Here is a 15,445-nt window from a genome sequence, read left to right as displayed (position 1 = left end):
TAGATACTCTTAGATTTAGTAATTTGAGGATAGATGTTCTTGTGGTGATGACTTCCAGATTTTGGGAATAATAAGTATTAAATTTTAGAAGTTATTTATTGGTTATATTAATGAGTTTTAAGTCTTCCGCATTATATTTTGTTTATTATGGTTGAAATGTTGGGGTTTAGATTGGTTGGTTCGCTCACATAGTAGGATAAGTGTGGGTGCCACTCGCGGCTCGTTTGTGTCGTGACAAAATTTAATTAGGGCAAGCGATCAATTAACAGTGGTTAATAAAAGACATGCAATCGCATAACACATGAATAATTACACTTTTTTTAAAAAAAAAAGAAAGCAGATAATTAACTGAAAATCTGGAGAGAGTATTTTTCTTTAAAGGAAAGAAACATTTACACATAAGACAAGGATCATACCTTTCCACCTTGATTTCTAGCACCTCTGTATATTGACATAAGAGTTAACAAATTCTATTAACAAAACAGATAGTCAACAACTATTAATTCTATTAACAAAGCAGAAAGTTGAGTGAATACGAGCTAAATCGCATTTATCTAATAACGGAAGGTGGGGAAAATGATAAAAAGGAATAATAAATGCTAATGTGAAAATTACTCAATTAATGCCCAAACTTATTGAATATTGCAGAAAAAATCAGCCACAAGTAAATTAGACTGTAGCTTCTTTTCACAGAAGATGCTTCTAGATCATAATTAACCATATATAAAGAAACTAATCTTAAAAAGAGATAGAAACAAAATCATAATGCTACTCAAATAATGGCAAAAACAAATGAACGAATTCATACTTAAGATGAAATTCGCCTAAAACATGTAAAAGAAAAGATAATCTGGGCATTGCACAAAAGATGTTAATAACAAATTTTAAAAAATAAAAACAAACCGGGCGGATCTGTTAAGATCCGTCTACAAACGACCACAAAATATTTGAACTACGCCGGAGCTTCCTGTTACCCATCGTTTGAGCTTGTCGTTTGCTTTATAGTTGCTCATCCTGGCGCTTCTGCTACTCGCTGATGGGGCTGCTGGCTTGGTTCTGCTGATTGGAGGTCGCTAAAAAAAACGAGAGGGGAAGCGAGGGGAACGAAAGAGAGAGAGGTCGAGAGAAGAGGAAGACGAGAGGGAGAGGGGGGAGTCGCCGGAGCTGCTGCTCTCCGGCTGGCTGTTGGTGCTGCTTCTCTGCTGCCTGATGCGGGAAGGGAGAGATGGGAAGAAAAGAGAGGAGGGGGGAAACGAAGGAGGGGGAAGAGGAGAGAGGGGCGACTGCCACCACTTGGAGGGGGCGATTGGGAAGAAGGGGGAGAGAAAGAGGCGGCTGGAGAGAGGGAGGGGAGGAAGATGGCTGGTCGGAAAAGGGAGAGGGAGAAGAAGCGACGGGAGAGGGAGAAGAAGAGGGGGTGGCGGCTGGAGAGGGGAAAAAAGGGAGGAAGAGAATGAGTTGAAATTTTAGGTTTTGGGGTCTTTTGGTGTTGAGAAAATAAGAGATTTAATCACAACTGTTGATCTAATTTGAAATGAAGGGCTAGGATTCGATTAATAAAATAGATGGATGAGATTAAAAGATGAGATGTATTGAAATCAGCTTGGATTGAATATGGAATGGCTACAATTGTAATTAAAATGGCTAGAATTGAAATGAAAGAGAGGCTATGATTGTAATAAAAATTTAATTGGAATAGCTAGAATTGAAAGAAATTATAATAGAATAGGCTAGAAATTAAATAATTTTAAGGAAAGTGTAGGAATTACTATTTAATTAAACTACTACATACATTAAAATATTTTTATATAATTGAAAATCATTTAAATTTTAAAACATTTGAAGTTCATTAATAATTTTAAAATATAATAATATTTACAATAATTTTATAAAGTAAACGATACTAAAAATATGTAATTTTTTAGAAGAATCGACTAAAACTTCAAAACTTTAAGTAAATTTTAAAATACGTATTTAATCGAATATAATCCTAAAAATGGTTAAAGGTCGGTCAAAATTGGGTGTCAACAGCTGCCCCTTGGTTGATTGAGAATGAAGAATGAATTGTCAGGCAACCAACGTTGAGTTAGTAGCCAATTTTGTCCGACCGATGAGAGATGTCAGTTGGATCAATTGAAAAGATAGAGAGTTGAAAAAGGGTACGACCGAGAATTTGGTATTAAGTCGCCTACATATCTCTGGTTATACGAGAATCAGGTCGTGTGTAGTTCTAGATTCAAAAGCAAATGAAACTCTTAAAAATTGAAAGAACGCTAAGGTATTTGAAAGGCAAGATATCGGCCTGAATGGATAAGATTAGAGTAGCGAGAAAAGAGAGATTGAGAGGTTAGAAGATCATGACAGAGAAGCAGAAAGAGCATGATAGAGTGATGTTATTAGCCTTTGCGCAAGGTTCGGAGCAAAGAATTGATAGGTGATAACATGATAATTGTAATCAAGGGGCAGTCGATCATATCTGCAAATTCTAGATAAAATGTTAGCTTATAAATAGATAAAGTATGAACAATAATGATAAAAATATGAGTTCTAAATAAATGACAAGAGGTGATAAGAAGCGTATCTGTTTTGATACGTAGTGCAGGCCTTGATAGTCTTTGGCTTAACTTCTTGAAGGATTGAAACCCATCTCGGAAGAATGACGTCAAACTCCAATAGATCTGATAGTATAGAGATATAATAATATAGACGGAAATGTTTGGTTGTAAGGTGGATGTATGTAAGCATCCTGTTGTAAGGCAGAAGAGTCTAAATGTCATATTGTAAGACAGTCGAGCATAAACATCATATTTTAAAGCGGAAAAGCCTAAACATCCTATTGTAAGGCGGAAAAGCCTAAACATCCTATTGTAAGGCGGAAGAGCCTAAATGTCGTATTGTAAGGCAGACGAGCCTAAATGTCCTATTGTAAGGCGGACGAGCCTAAACATCCTATTGTAAGACGGAAGAGCCTATATGTCGTATTGTAAGGCAGACGAGCCTAAATATCCTATTGTAAGGCGGAAGAGCCTAAATATCCTATTGTAGGGCGGAAGAGCCTAAATATCGTATTGTAAGGCAGACGAGCCTAAATGTCGTATTGTAAGGCAGACGAGCCTAAACATCCTATTGTAAGGCGGAAGAGCCTAAATATCCTATTGTAAGGCGGAAGAACCTGAATGTCGCATTATAATAAGGCAGGAGAGCTTATATATTCAGTCAGTCGTAGAAGAAAGTTGATAATAGCCTCTTCAAAAAATAATCTGAGGATAGTATGACTTACATAGTAGCTCCTAAATATGACAGTACTCTCATATATAATTTATTCCTGCATCCAGAGAAAAATCGTAAATTCAAAAGGCGAGAGATGGTCATACCTGTGCTTGTTTTGCCTTTAGATTTGCATTCCGTTGTGATGAAATTTTTAAGGATTTCTCAAAAATTTCTGCCCCAGTTTAGAGTATAAGATATATACTCACTTTTTAAAATATCTCTATGAAATTTTTTGAGGTTTCCTCAAAAATTCTGCTCTAGTTTATTATTAGGGAAATTTTGATCCTGCTTCACTCAAAGAAAAATTATAAGTTCCAAAGAAAGTGATTGTCTTGTATTTGGACACTAAGGCTCGACTTCGAATTCAAGCGTTAATTATGTTCATGGATTGTCAATTAGCCTAGATTTGAATTTGTAAAGGAGTATTGTGAATGACCATGGGAAAGAAAGAAAATTTATTTGATAGAGACCGGACCCATCAAGGGTTGCCTACGTATCCAAAAGGAAATCAGGTCAAACGTAGTTCAGAATTACAAGGAAAAGGAAAGGAATGAGGAAGGCTTTGGGCATAAGGTCTGAGAGCAATAAAGCCAACTTTGTTCATAAGAGTCTTGTCCTTATCAATTTCTCTGATGTGATTTACGCTTCCTTGTCAAGTGCCTAACGTACATCTTTGTAGGATCTCCTTGAACGATGAATGTATTCGCCATAGAAGGATTGCAATTGTTGTTTTGTGGTCCTTGTTGCACTATAATTTTTCCTTTTTCAATCATATTTTGAATCTTATTTCTCAATGCTGCACATTCTTCGGTGTCATGACTTTGAATGTTTGAATGATAGGCACAATTTTTGGATAGATCAAAGTTTGAAGTAGAGTGCTTGGGAATCCATCCATTTATTGGTCTTAGAAGTCCTTTAGCCCATAATCTCTGGAAAATGTCGGTCAAAGTTTCCTTTAAGGGAGTGAAGACACGAGGTTTCCTCACCTTATGTTGAGAAACCTGAGGGTTGGAAGGCTCAAGAATAGCATGAATTTGCTCAATATTCTGATTTCTTTGTTTCGGAGGTATATAGGTTGATGCATCTTCGTTCCTTTCATCTAATGAGTTTTTCAGGACTTGAAAAGATTTTTGTGTATCAGCAATTCTTCCAGATTGAATGCCATATTCTAACTCTTTTCCAATTCGAATTAGACTGTCGAAACTTTGAATACCAGCGAAGAACAAGGTTTTGTAGTATATACCCTCAAGTGATCTGATGAGAGTTTGGACCAACTCCTCTTCATGCGGTAAGTGACGTATCTTGGAGGCTTCCATTCTCCATCGTATGACATATTCCTCAAAAGATTCATGACTTAATTTCTTCAATTTGAGCAAATTTAACATTGTAGGGTCAACCTTCTTATTAAACTTGTATTGTTCCACAAAGTCTCGAGCCATGTCTTCCCATGCGAGCCATTTGTCAAAGTCTTGTTTGACGTACCAAGTGAAGGCTATTCCTGATAAGCTTTGAATAAATAACCTCATTAGGAGAGGTTCATTGTTTTCTAAGCCAACTAGCCTGCTGCAAAAATCTTTGAGATGTGCTATTGGATCCCCACGTCCGTCGAACATGTTGAATTTTGGAATTTTAAATTCTGACGGCAATTCGACTCCTGGGTGTAGACATAAATTTTTATACTTCAGGTCATGAGCATCTATTGAGTGTAGTCCTCCATTCACCTTTTTCTCCAAGTCATGCATTTTTCGCTGTAGTGCATCTAGCTTAGACTTCTCTATTTTGTCACCTATTCCCTCATATTGTGAAGCATCAAAGTTGAGGCGTGTTGGAGACCTTTGTTGAGAGAGGGTGTGAGTAGGAATAGGATGAGGAGAGATAGTCCAAAAGGTACTTTGTGTTGGACGAGAAGATGGGTGATTTTTTCGAAGGTTGAACATATTTGTCATATTGCAGGTTCTTAGTCGAGCCAATTATCCAAATACTAGACAACCTTTAGTCAAAGAAGTAAACAAAACCGAGTTATTATATAATGAGCCAAAATTATAATTTCAAATGAACGACACAATAACTCAAAGTGGTACAATTATAACAGTTAAGGCACATAATTGATTCAAGTTATACTTGCCAGTTTGAAGTTTAGAGTCAAAGAAAGTCTTTAACTCCATTTTGACATAATGACTTGATTTAAAATATGATGATCAAATTGACACATAAATATGCAATTTGTCTAAAGAGTGTTGGGGCCCTTTAGACAATAGGGTGGCTACTAATTATATGGATTGACACCAAGGGTCAAACCACCTAGGGCTTATGCAGCATGTATGACTTAACCAGGACTTCTAAGAGTTGGCTTGACACGGACTTGCAAGGGATTCTATGCGAGAGGCTCGTGGCTTCGCGGTAGTAAAACTATCTGTTACGTCCACGCATATGCCGACTCTCTATAATGGGTATTTGAATAGGATTGGAGTAGTTGTGAGAGGTGCAAAGGCACAACATCACGAGAACAAAATAAAAAAAGAAGAGGGTCCCAATTGGGGGAAGTATGAGCGGAATGCCAATTATCAAAGCAATAAACATTTAGCATTTAAATTGGAAAGCAGTAACACATAGACAGTTTGTAAACAATAAATAGATAAATAAGCACGGATAAATATAGAAATTAAAACATATCAAAATATTAAAATCACGCAAATAAGGAAAGAGGATACAAGATTAAATATGTAAGCAAATAAGGGAAAAGGGAAGAGGTGAAACATGGTAATAAACAATTAAGGAAAAGGGAAAGGGTGGAACATGGAGAGAAACAGTAAATAAGGCAACAAAATGAACTAAACATGGTAAGCACCTAACAAATAATGAAATGACCAAAAATGAAGTAAACCCCACATTAATAAGCAATTAACAAGTAATGGTAAGAACCTAATATCCCCAGCGGAGTCGCCATTCTGTCGCGCCCCATTTTCGCAGAAAACGGGTTTTGTGCACGACCTAACAACTCTTTTGGGATTTCGAGTTTAAGGAGTCGCCACCTAACGAATTAAGGCGCGTTAGGGCGCCTATCTAACCTAACTAAGTCTAGCTAAGGTCAGCGAGCCAGAGATTAGGGTAAGGGTTCAAATTACCTCGAGGGGAAGGTGTTAGGCATCCCTGAGGTCCACAAATGTGGGTCCCGGCCGTATCTCATGCAATCTATGTGGGGTTACAATTAGAAATCAAGGTCACTTCATTTATTAATTTATTTAATCTTGCTAAGTGATATAAAACAATTAATACTATTTTATTATTTTTCATTAATTTGAGCATGCAAGGCTAAGTGATAGCAATAAATAAACAATCAAGTTTTATTTTTATTTAAGCATATGAGACCAAGTTATAAACAAAATTTGTAAATATTAAGCAATTAATATGTGATGAAAGTAAAGTTTTGAAAATTGAGCAAGTTTTGAATATGAATTTTTTATTTTTAAAAAAAATGTTTGTTTCTTTATAGGGATGATGCCACGATATTGTTGATCGCGCTCTTCCACCATAGAAACAATTTTGATTTGAGGTCGGTCTAAAAATAGTTTATGTTTCTGAAAATGATTTAAAAGATTTAGTTTACATGTAGGCACATAAATATTTACACATAAATACACATAATTCCTTTTGAAATTCATGGGTATGTGGTACTTCCGGGGACGCGTCGGTTTAATTTAAAAATTAGAACTAGACCTCGTAGTTCCTTTGACTTTCCCACTAACGATAGGTTAGGAGATAGTGCTTATAGTTTATTTTCAAAAATAACAATGTCATAATCAATCCAAAGTTTTAAAGGAAGATTGAATAATGACTTTTAAGAAAACTATGTTGCAAAACTTTGTAAGTAAGAGAAAAAAAAATAGTAGAACATTAAGGTGGTAAATTTATTAAATGCAAAAGTTTTACTATGAAATATATTTAAAAGCCAAGTAATTTGTTAAATGCATGAAATGATTCTAATTTAATATCATTATTATTTTAAGAAAACTACATATTGCATCATGAGTGCGGAAATCTTAAAAGGACAAATAAGATTATTAATTAAATAATATTAACTAATTTTAGGGGGAGGGCACAAATATGCGCAACAAATTTTATTTTTTATGGATATGTTAAAAGTTATTTACAAGCCTATAGACATGAATTCTAGGTGTTCAAAAAAAAAAGTAACACATATATGCATAATTTTGTGAATCTAAATGATATGAACAAATTAATCCTTAGGCATGGTTTCTACGTGACAAGACAATGCTAAAAAATAAAACATTTTTAAAACACCTAATCAGCCTACTAAATTATTACGATTTGATTTAAAAAATTAATGGAATCTAGTTATTTTTTTTATTTTTTTTTAGACTTATTAACAAAAGCGTCAAGCAAATGGAAAATTGGTTAGATTATAACACCTACAAACAATAATTCTATGTGGTTAAAGATAAGCCTATAGGAATGATTTCTAACTTTTTTTTAAAAAAAAAAAAATTACAATGAACAAGTAGCATGTAAATCCCCCTTCCCCTAGACGATCCCCCAAATAAATTTATATATATGATCTTTAGAGTTACAAATGTTACAACATTCGAATAAATAAAATAAGAAAGAAAAAATATAGACTCAAATAAGCAAATAAATCTTTCTTCATGGTTAATCTTCAACTTGAACTTCAAGTTTGAAACCTGTCAAAGCAATCAAATAACTACACAAGTAATCACACTTATTAGTCAAGGTGAGACATTATGCAATTGTTTAATGACGAATTCTACATATAGAAAAGAACAGACAATAGCTTACACAAATGTGTGAATGTAAAGATAGTGTAAATGTTAAGAATACTAACCAGTTAAGCAAAACAAATTGATTCAACTTTTACTCGAACAAAGTAGCAAAATAGCGAAGAAGAACACTTGAATGTTTACCGGAATCTTAATGTATTTGAAGAGTAGCAAGAGAGCAATGAGAGTGTAAGGAGTGATGAGAGAACTTGTAATTGAGAGTGAATGTGTTTATGAGTTTCTGAAATAATGAAGGGAGGGAGTCTTATTTATATAGCAAAGAGGGGTGCACTTAATAAGGGAAATAAATATATTAAGGAATCAATTATTATACTATTTTCCTTAATTTAGAGGGGAGTTAAAATCAGAAAATTATAAGAATACTTTATTACTAAAAATAAAATAAGTACAAATAATCTTTTCTGAATAAAGATGAGACAAAATAATATTATTTTACCATATATAAATAAGTAAGCAATCTGTTTTAAATTTAATTAGGGCAAGCGATCAATTAACAGTGGTTAATAAAAGACATGCAATCGCATAACACATGAATAATTACACTTTTTTTTTAAAAAAAAAAAGAAAGCAGATAATTAACTGAAAATCTGGAGAGAGTATTTTTTTTTAAAGGAAAGAAACATTTACACATAAGACAAGGATCATACCTTTCCACCTTGATTTCTAGCACCTCTGTATATTGACATAAGAGTTAACAAATTCTATTAACAAAACAGATAGTCAACAACTATTAATTCTATTAACAAAGCGGAAAGTTGAGTGAATACGAGCTAAATCGCATTTATCTAATAACGGAAGGTGGGGAAAATGATAAAAAGGAATAATAAAATTACTCAATTAATGCCCAAACTTATCGAATATTGCAGAAAAAATCAGCCACAAGTAAATTAGACTGTAGCTTCTTTTCACATAAGATGCTTCTAGATCATAATTAACCATATAAAGAAACTAATCTTAAAAAGAGATAGAAACAAAATCATAATGCTGCTCAAATAATGGCAAAAACAAATGAACGAATTCATACTTAAGATGAAATTCGCCTAAAACATGTAAAAGAAAAGATAATCTGGGCATTGCACAAAAGATGTTAATAACAAATTTTAAAAAATAAAAACAAACCGGGCGGATCTGTTAAGATCCGTCTACAAACGACCACAAAATATTTGAACTACGCCGGAGCTTCCTGTTACCCATCGTTTGAGCTTATCGTTTGCTTCATAGTTGCTCATCCTGGCGCTGCTGCTACTCGCTGATGGGGCTGCTGGCTTGGTTCTGCTGATTGGAGGTCGCTAAAAAACACGAGAGGGGAAGCGAGGAGGAGGAAAGAGAGAGAGAGGTCGAGAGAAGAGGAAGACGAGAGGGAGAGGGGGGAGTCGCCGGAGCTGCTGCTGTCCGGCTGGCTGTTGGTGCTGCTTCTCTGCTGCCTGATGCGGGAAGGGAGAGATGGGAAGAAAAGAGAGGAGGGGGGAAACGAAGGAGGGGGAAGAGGAGAGAGGGGCGACTGCCACCACTTGGAGGGAGCGATTGGGAAGAAGGGGGAGAGAAAGAGGCGGCTGGAGAGAGGGAGGGGAGGAAGATGGCTGGTCGGAAAAGGGAGAGGGAGAAGAAGCGACGGGAGAGGGAGAAGAAGAGGGGGTGGCGGCTGGAGAGGGGAAAAAAGGGAGGAAGAGAATGAGTTGAAATTTTAGGTTTTGGGGTCTTTTGGTGTTGAGAAAATAAGAGATTTAATCACAACCGTTGATCTAATTTGAAATGAAGGGCTACGATTCGATTAATAAAATAGATGGATGAGATTAAAAGATGAGATGTATTGAAATCAGCTTGGATTGAATATGGAATGGCTACAATTGTAATTAAAATGGCTAGAATTGAAATGAAAGAGAGGCTATGATTGTAATAAAAATTTAATTGGAATAGCTAGAATTGAAAGAAATTATAATAAAATAGGCTAGAAATTAAATAATTTTAAGGAAAGTGTAGGAATTACTATTTAATTAAACTACTACATACATTAAAATATTTTTATATAATTGAAAATCATTTAAATTTTAAAACATTTGAAATTCATTAATAATTTTAAAATATAATAATATTTACAATAATTTTATAAAGTAAACGATACTAAAAATATGTAATTTTTTAGAAGAATCGACTAAAACTTCAAAACTTTAAGTAAATTTTAAAATACGTATTTAATCGAATATAATCCTAAAAATGGTTAAAGGTCGGTCAAAATTGGGTGTCAACANACGAGAGGGAGAGGGGGGAGTCGCCGGAGCTGCTGCTGTCCGGCTGGCTGTTGGTGCTGCTTCTCTGCTGCCTGATGCGGGAAGGGAGAGATGGGAAGAAAAGAGAGGAGGGGGGAAACGAAGGAGGGGGAAGAGGAGAGAGGGGCGACTGCCACCACTTGGAGGGAGCGATTGGGAAGAAGGGGGAGAGAAAGAGGCGGCTGGAGAGAGGGAGGGGAGGAAGATGGCTGGTCGGAAAAGGGAGAGGGAGAAAAAGCGACGGGAGAGGGAGAAGAAGAGGGGGTGGCGGCTGGAGAGGGGGAAAAAGGGAGGAAGAGAATGAGTTGAAATTTTAGGTTTTGGGGTCTTTTGGTGTTGAGAAAATAAGAGATTTAATCACAACTGTTGATCTAATTTGAAATGAAGGGCTAGGATTCGATTAATAAAATAGATGGATGAGATTAAAAGATGAGATGTATTGAAATCAGCTTGGATTGAATATGGAATGGCTACAATTGTAATTAAAATGGCTAGAATTGAAATGAAAGAGAGGCTATGATTGTAATAAAAATTTAATTGGAATAGCTAGAATTGAAAGAAATTATAATAAAATAGGCTAGAAATTAAATAATTTTAAGGAAAGTGTAGGAATTACTATTTAATTAAACTACTACATACATTAAAATATTTTTATATAATTGAAAATCATTTAAATTTTAAAACATTTGAAATTCATTAATAATTTTAAAATATAATAATATTTACAATAATTTTATAAAGTAAACGATACTAAAAATATATAATTTTTTAGAAGAATCGACTAAAACTTCAAAACTTTAAGTAAATTTAAAAATACGTATTTAATCGAATATAATCCTAAAAATGGTTAAAGGTCGGTCAAAATTGGGTGTCAACAATGACTTATGATTCTAATCTTCTCCTTTTCAATTGGTGCTTACTTTTAAAAGTTTTCGATATACTTTTACGTTAGTTGGCTCAAACAAGACTTAGTTACCTGAAATAGTTGTGATACAGATAATAAGTTTTTCTTCATACCTGGAACATGGTAGACATCTTGAATTTTCACTTGTTTTAGGTAAATGACGCACGCACACCGTCTTGCCAATATAAGTTATTGGCCTTTTTGGATTATTCGCATTCACCACTACTCGACCACCTTTATATTTGTTCATGTTAATGAACTTTTTCTCATCACTGGTCATGTGATTGGAACATCTTGAATCAGCAATCCAATCATGTTCATAATCAATCAATTTCTCACTTACATTTGCAAGTGCAATTTCCTCTTCTTTGTTAGAGTGACAAGTGACAAGTGACAAGTAACAAACTCCTCTTGTTGATTAGTTTCTTCAACAGTATAAGGGGTCTCGCAATCCCAAGCTTCTTCTTCATCTTTCTTGCTTTGAGTAGAAGTAGCTACATTACCTTTGACTTTCTTGTGCCAGCAGTCTCAGGCATAATGTCCTTTCTTTACACAATTGTAGCACTTCTCCATTTTCCGGTTATTAAAGCATTTTGCCTGCTTGTTTTGTCGTTGATTTATTTGTGTTGATTCTTTTGGTCTCCCCCGAGCTTCTCTTCGCTTCTCTTTTTTAGTATTCTTTTCTTTTGGTGAAGAGCGCTTTATCTTCATTTTTTATTGTAAGGCTTGATAATGGCTTCTCCAAATCTTCTTCATTTATCAACAAATTTTCCAACTCTAAAAAGTGATTCTGTGTCCCACCCCAGTGTGGCCATAATTATGCTTTTGTACTCCGACCTTAGACCATGAACAATGATTCTCTCATTATTGTCTCCATGATAGCATTTTTCAGGATCTAATTTTGATATTTCATTAGATAACAATTTTACCTTTGAGAAGTATTGACTGATCGTCATATTCTGTTGAAAGATTGATAAAAGCTCATTTTCAAGCCTTTGTAATCTCACATCATTCTTCTTTGTAAAAGTTGTTGCCAAGGTGTCCCAAGCTTCTTTGGTATCTTGACATTCTTAATTTGTTGTAGAAACTCATCCTCGATTGTTACAGTAAGAACAAACATGGTCTTTCCAGCTTTGACCTTCCACCTTTTTGCTGCTTCACATCTGTTGGTGGTGTGGTATCTGATCCACTGATGATATCCCATAATTCCTTCCCAAGAAAGTAATATTGCATTCCCGTGCTCCATGGTTCGTAGTGATTTTCGTTGAGTTTCTCAATGCTATTGAGAGTTCTTGAGCAATTGATAAGTGTCTTGCAACTTGTAGCCTTCGAAAGTAGCTTGTAGGATCTCCGTTCCTTTGAGTTGCTACCTTTCTTTTTTCACTAGACTCTGATATCACTTGTTAAATATATTTTTTTTCTATTGTTTAACAATAGACTATATTTTGTTTACGGATCGAATGTTATATACTTAGTTAGAGTCAATCTTCAGAAGGCTTAGGTCTCTATCCATTGTACTAGAAAAGAAAAAGTATGTAGGTAACACATTATAGAAAAAATCAGTCTTAGGCCTTGGGACTATCCATGGTAGGTAACACATTATACGAGTGAAGTATCTTTGATCATAAGTATCATCTCCTCTTTGTCTGTTACTGGATAGTAGCCCATTTTGAAGAACAAACTTCTCGCAAGTCAACTTGCCTTGAGGATTTTCAACACAAGAAATTTGTAGTCTGGTTTTTTGATCATCTCCTCACATAATTTCAGCAGCACGATTGCAACCTTTTGCCTCCGAAAATTATTTAACACTACAATCTGAGAGATAGATATAGTTGGTAACTCCTTGCAAATAGTGTAGTAATTCTTTATTTTCACTCTTCGTAATAAGATGTCAATCCAAAACACACACACATATATATATATATACTAGGAGGGCATGGCCCGTGTTTGAGCACGGGCCTAACATTTTAGGCTTCAAAATTGGACGCATGACAATACACAATTATAAACATTTGCAACTATGTTGAATAATATTTAAGTTCACATCAGCAACTATGTTGAATAATATTTAAGTTCACATCAAAGCACACCTTCATCTAGCCCATGTAGGTATTTAAATAACACCATTAATGTCTAACAAAGTTGTTTATCTAATCCTCGTACCTCAAACTCAGGTAATCCATGAATTGAACTACTACTTTGATCACTTATACCCACCAACTCATCTTCTTTTGACCAATTTCATCCATCAGAGGTTTTTCTAGTGTCTCGTTGGTTTGAAAGTTATAGAGCTTCAAGCTTTGTTTTGGTTTTCACCTTCAAAATTTCCTGCAGAAATTAAAGAATATCATAAAGACATGAGAAATTGGGTTAGGAATTTCAACAAAGAGAACATATTAAGATAAGTGTTAAGAGTTCACTTGTTACCTCTCAATGTGAGATATCAACATATAGATAAAGCAAGCAGTACCTCTGTTGAAAGGCCTCACCTATTTATTATATTGAGCTCCAACGTATTGGAAGTCCTCGCCCATTTATTATACTAAGCTCCAAAGAATTCTAAGTGCAATTGGAGAATAATCAAGCTTCAACATCAATGGCGTACAATCCATAAGATAATTTGTAATTCTGTTTGAGTAGAAACAAAGTCTAACAGTAGAAACATCGTATTAAAAAAGGTAAAACTTACAAAGAACATATCTAGCCTGATAAGACAGATAAAGGACATGCATATGAATAAGCTCTTATAAGGAAGAAAAATAAAGCAGCAAGAATAAAGATAGATGGGACAAATTACACCTCAAACTCTTATTTTGAGAAAAATTAAGTAAAAACTCTGTATTTAAAAACAACTAATCAGACTTAGCTATGTGGAAAATGGAAATATGGAAAGAGAAAAAAAATAAAGAATTTCACCTACCTGTTGAGAATTCTTGAAGACATACGTGCTTGATGACTTACGCCAATGACAGACCTTCTATAACTTAATAGTCGTATTCACTTCTTCAAACCTTATACCCTTCTTCTATATATTTTGGCTTCTTCCAAGTATTTCTTCTGGGTCTTCAAGTGCGCTCTGAGTCAACGGCAAACCAAAACGACTGATCATTAAACACCAGTAACAAACCAAAGAAGAAAAGAAAACATTTGAGCGAGGAAGAACAAGAAGTAACATTAGACTTCGGATTGCAAACAAAACGCCGCTAAAACGAGTTAAGGTCAAAAGGAAATTACCTTTTCCAGGGTAGCACACCGAGAACAACGAGCTACAGAGGACTTCACCGCCAACTTCGGAAAAAACTTTGAGGAATTCGGATTCCGAGCAGCCCGAAACAATGAAAGAAAGTATATATTTAATATGTATGTCTTTTATGAGTGTTGTAGGTTAGTGATTCTTTTCCTCTCTAAATTCTTTCCATTTTATTTTTTTTTTGTGTGTGTGTTTCTCTCTTAAGCTAGCCTCATTTTTTCCCCCAACCTTAAACAATGAAGAAAAAGGGTATTTATAGGGTAAGAACTAGATGAGGAAAGGGGATAAAATTCAAAATTCAAAATTCAAATTCGAATAGGTCGGCCAGCTGAAATGTACCAATTCTCAACGGAAACTTGATTTGAGCCGTTCGATTCCTTGGTGAAGGACGAAGAGCGCCTTAGATTGTGATACCTAGACTATTCCCGTATGGAGAGGATAAGGGAGAGAGGAAGAAGACGACACAATGAGAGTGGGCTCGGGTCGCTGGATTTGCTGCTGGACTTTTCTGGGTTTGTTCTTTGCTGGAAGAAGAAGATCAGCATGGGGGGTCGGGTCGTTTGGAATTGTTGTGGGCCGGGTTATTTGGGTTGAAATTGGTGTGCTGGGCTTCTGTTGTATTGTATTTGATGGCATGTGTTTTGAATGGGCTGAAGGAACTGCTGGAAATTGAGAAAAAGGGCCCAATGCTAATGGGTTTAAGGATTTCATTAATAACTAAATAATACGAATTAATATAAATTAATTAATGAGCTTCTTAATCTTATAAAGTAAAATAATTATTTCAATTATAAACTAATTAGACTAATAATATAAATTATTATTGAAACCACACTAGTTGCCCAAATATTTTACTATATTAATTTTTTTTTGAAATGATTTTTGAATAATCATAAAATATACTAATTATATATATATATATATATATATATATATA

General features: G+C 34.8%; 2 protein-coding genes and 1 long non-coding RNA gene across 11 annotated transcripts; 1 reads left to right on the top strand and 2 right to left on the bottom strand.

Annotated features, from left to right (window-relative positions):
- Nucleotides 1–3,890: 3,890 nt before the first annotated feature.
- Nucleotides 3,891–5,216, bottom strand: LOC107003660. The gene has a single exon (XM_015201976.1). It carries the CDS (start codon nt 5,214–5,216, stop codon nt 3,891–3,893), a length of 1,326 nt encoding a protein of 441 aa, XP_015057462.1.
- Nucleotides 5,217–5,700: 484 nt separating this feature from the next.
- Nucleotides 5,701–10,658, top strand: LOC114074702 (DEAD-box ATP-dependent RNA helicase 42-like). Its single transcript, XM_027912694.1, has 3 exons — nt 5,701–5,760; nt 9,373–9,670; nt 10,312–10,658. Exons 1-3 carry the CDS (start codon nt 5,701–5,703, stop codon nt 10,656–10,658), a joined length of 705 nt encoding a protein of 234 aa, XP_027768495.1.
- Nucleotides 10,659–11,179: 521 nt separating this feature from the next.
- LOC107003142 lies at nt 11,180–15,058 on the bottom strand. Of its 9 annotated transcripts, XR_003575028.1 has the most exons (5): nt 14,493–15,058; nt 14,179–14,334; nt 13,422–13,907; nt 12,188–13,073; nt 11,180–12,095 (listed from the first exon to the last, which is right to left on the bottom strand). It is a non-coding gene; the product is annotated as an uncharacterized LOC107003142 (long non-coding RNA). The 9 variants fall into 9 exon arrangements; XR_003575027.1 differs by lacking the exon at nt 11,180–12,095 and having other exon boundaries at nt 12,150–13,073; nt 14,493–15,037; XR_003575023.1 differs by lacking the exons at nt 11,180–12,095; nt 12,188–13,073 and having other exon boundaries at nt 13,254–13,586; nt 13,686–13,907; nt 14,493–15,036.
- Between the last annotated feature and the right edge of the window lie 387 nt (nt 15,059–15,445).

Source organism: Solanum pennellii, chromosome 11 (genome assembly GCF_001406875.1).
Source record: "Solanum pennellii chromosome 11, SPENNV200".
Lineage (NCBI taxonomy): Eukaryota > Viridiplantae > Streptophyta > Magnoliopsida > Solanales > Solanaceae > Solanum > Solanum pennellii.
The sequence above is the reverse complement of the archived record's forward strand: the minus strand, read 5'-3'. Positions and strand labels throughout refer to the sequence as shown.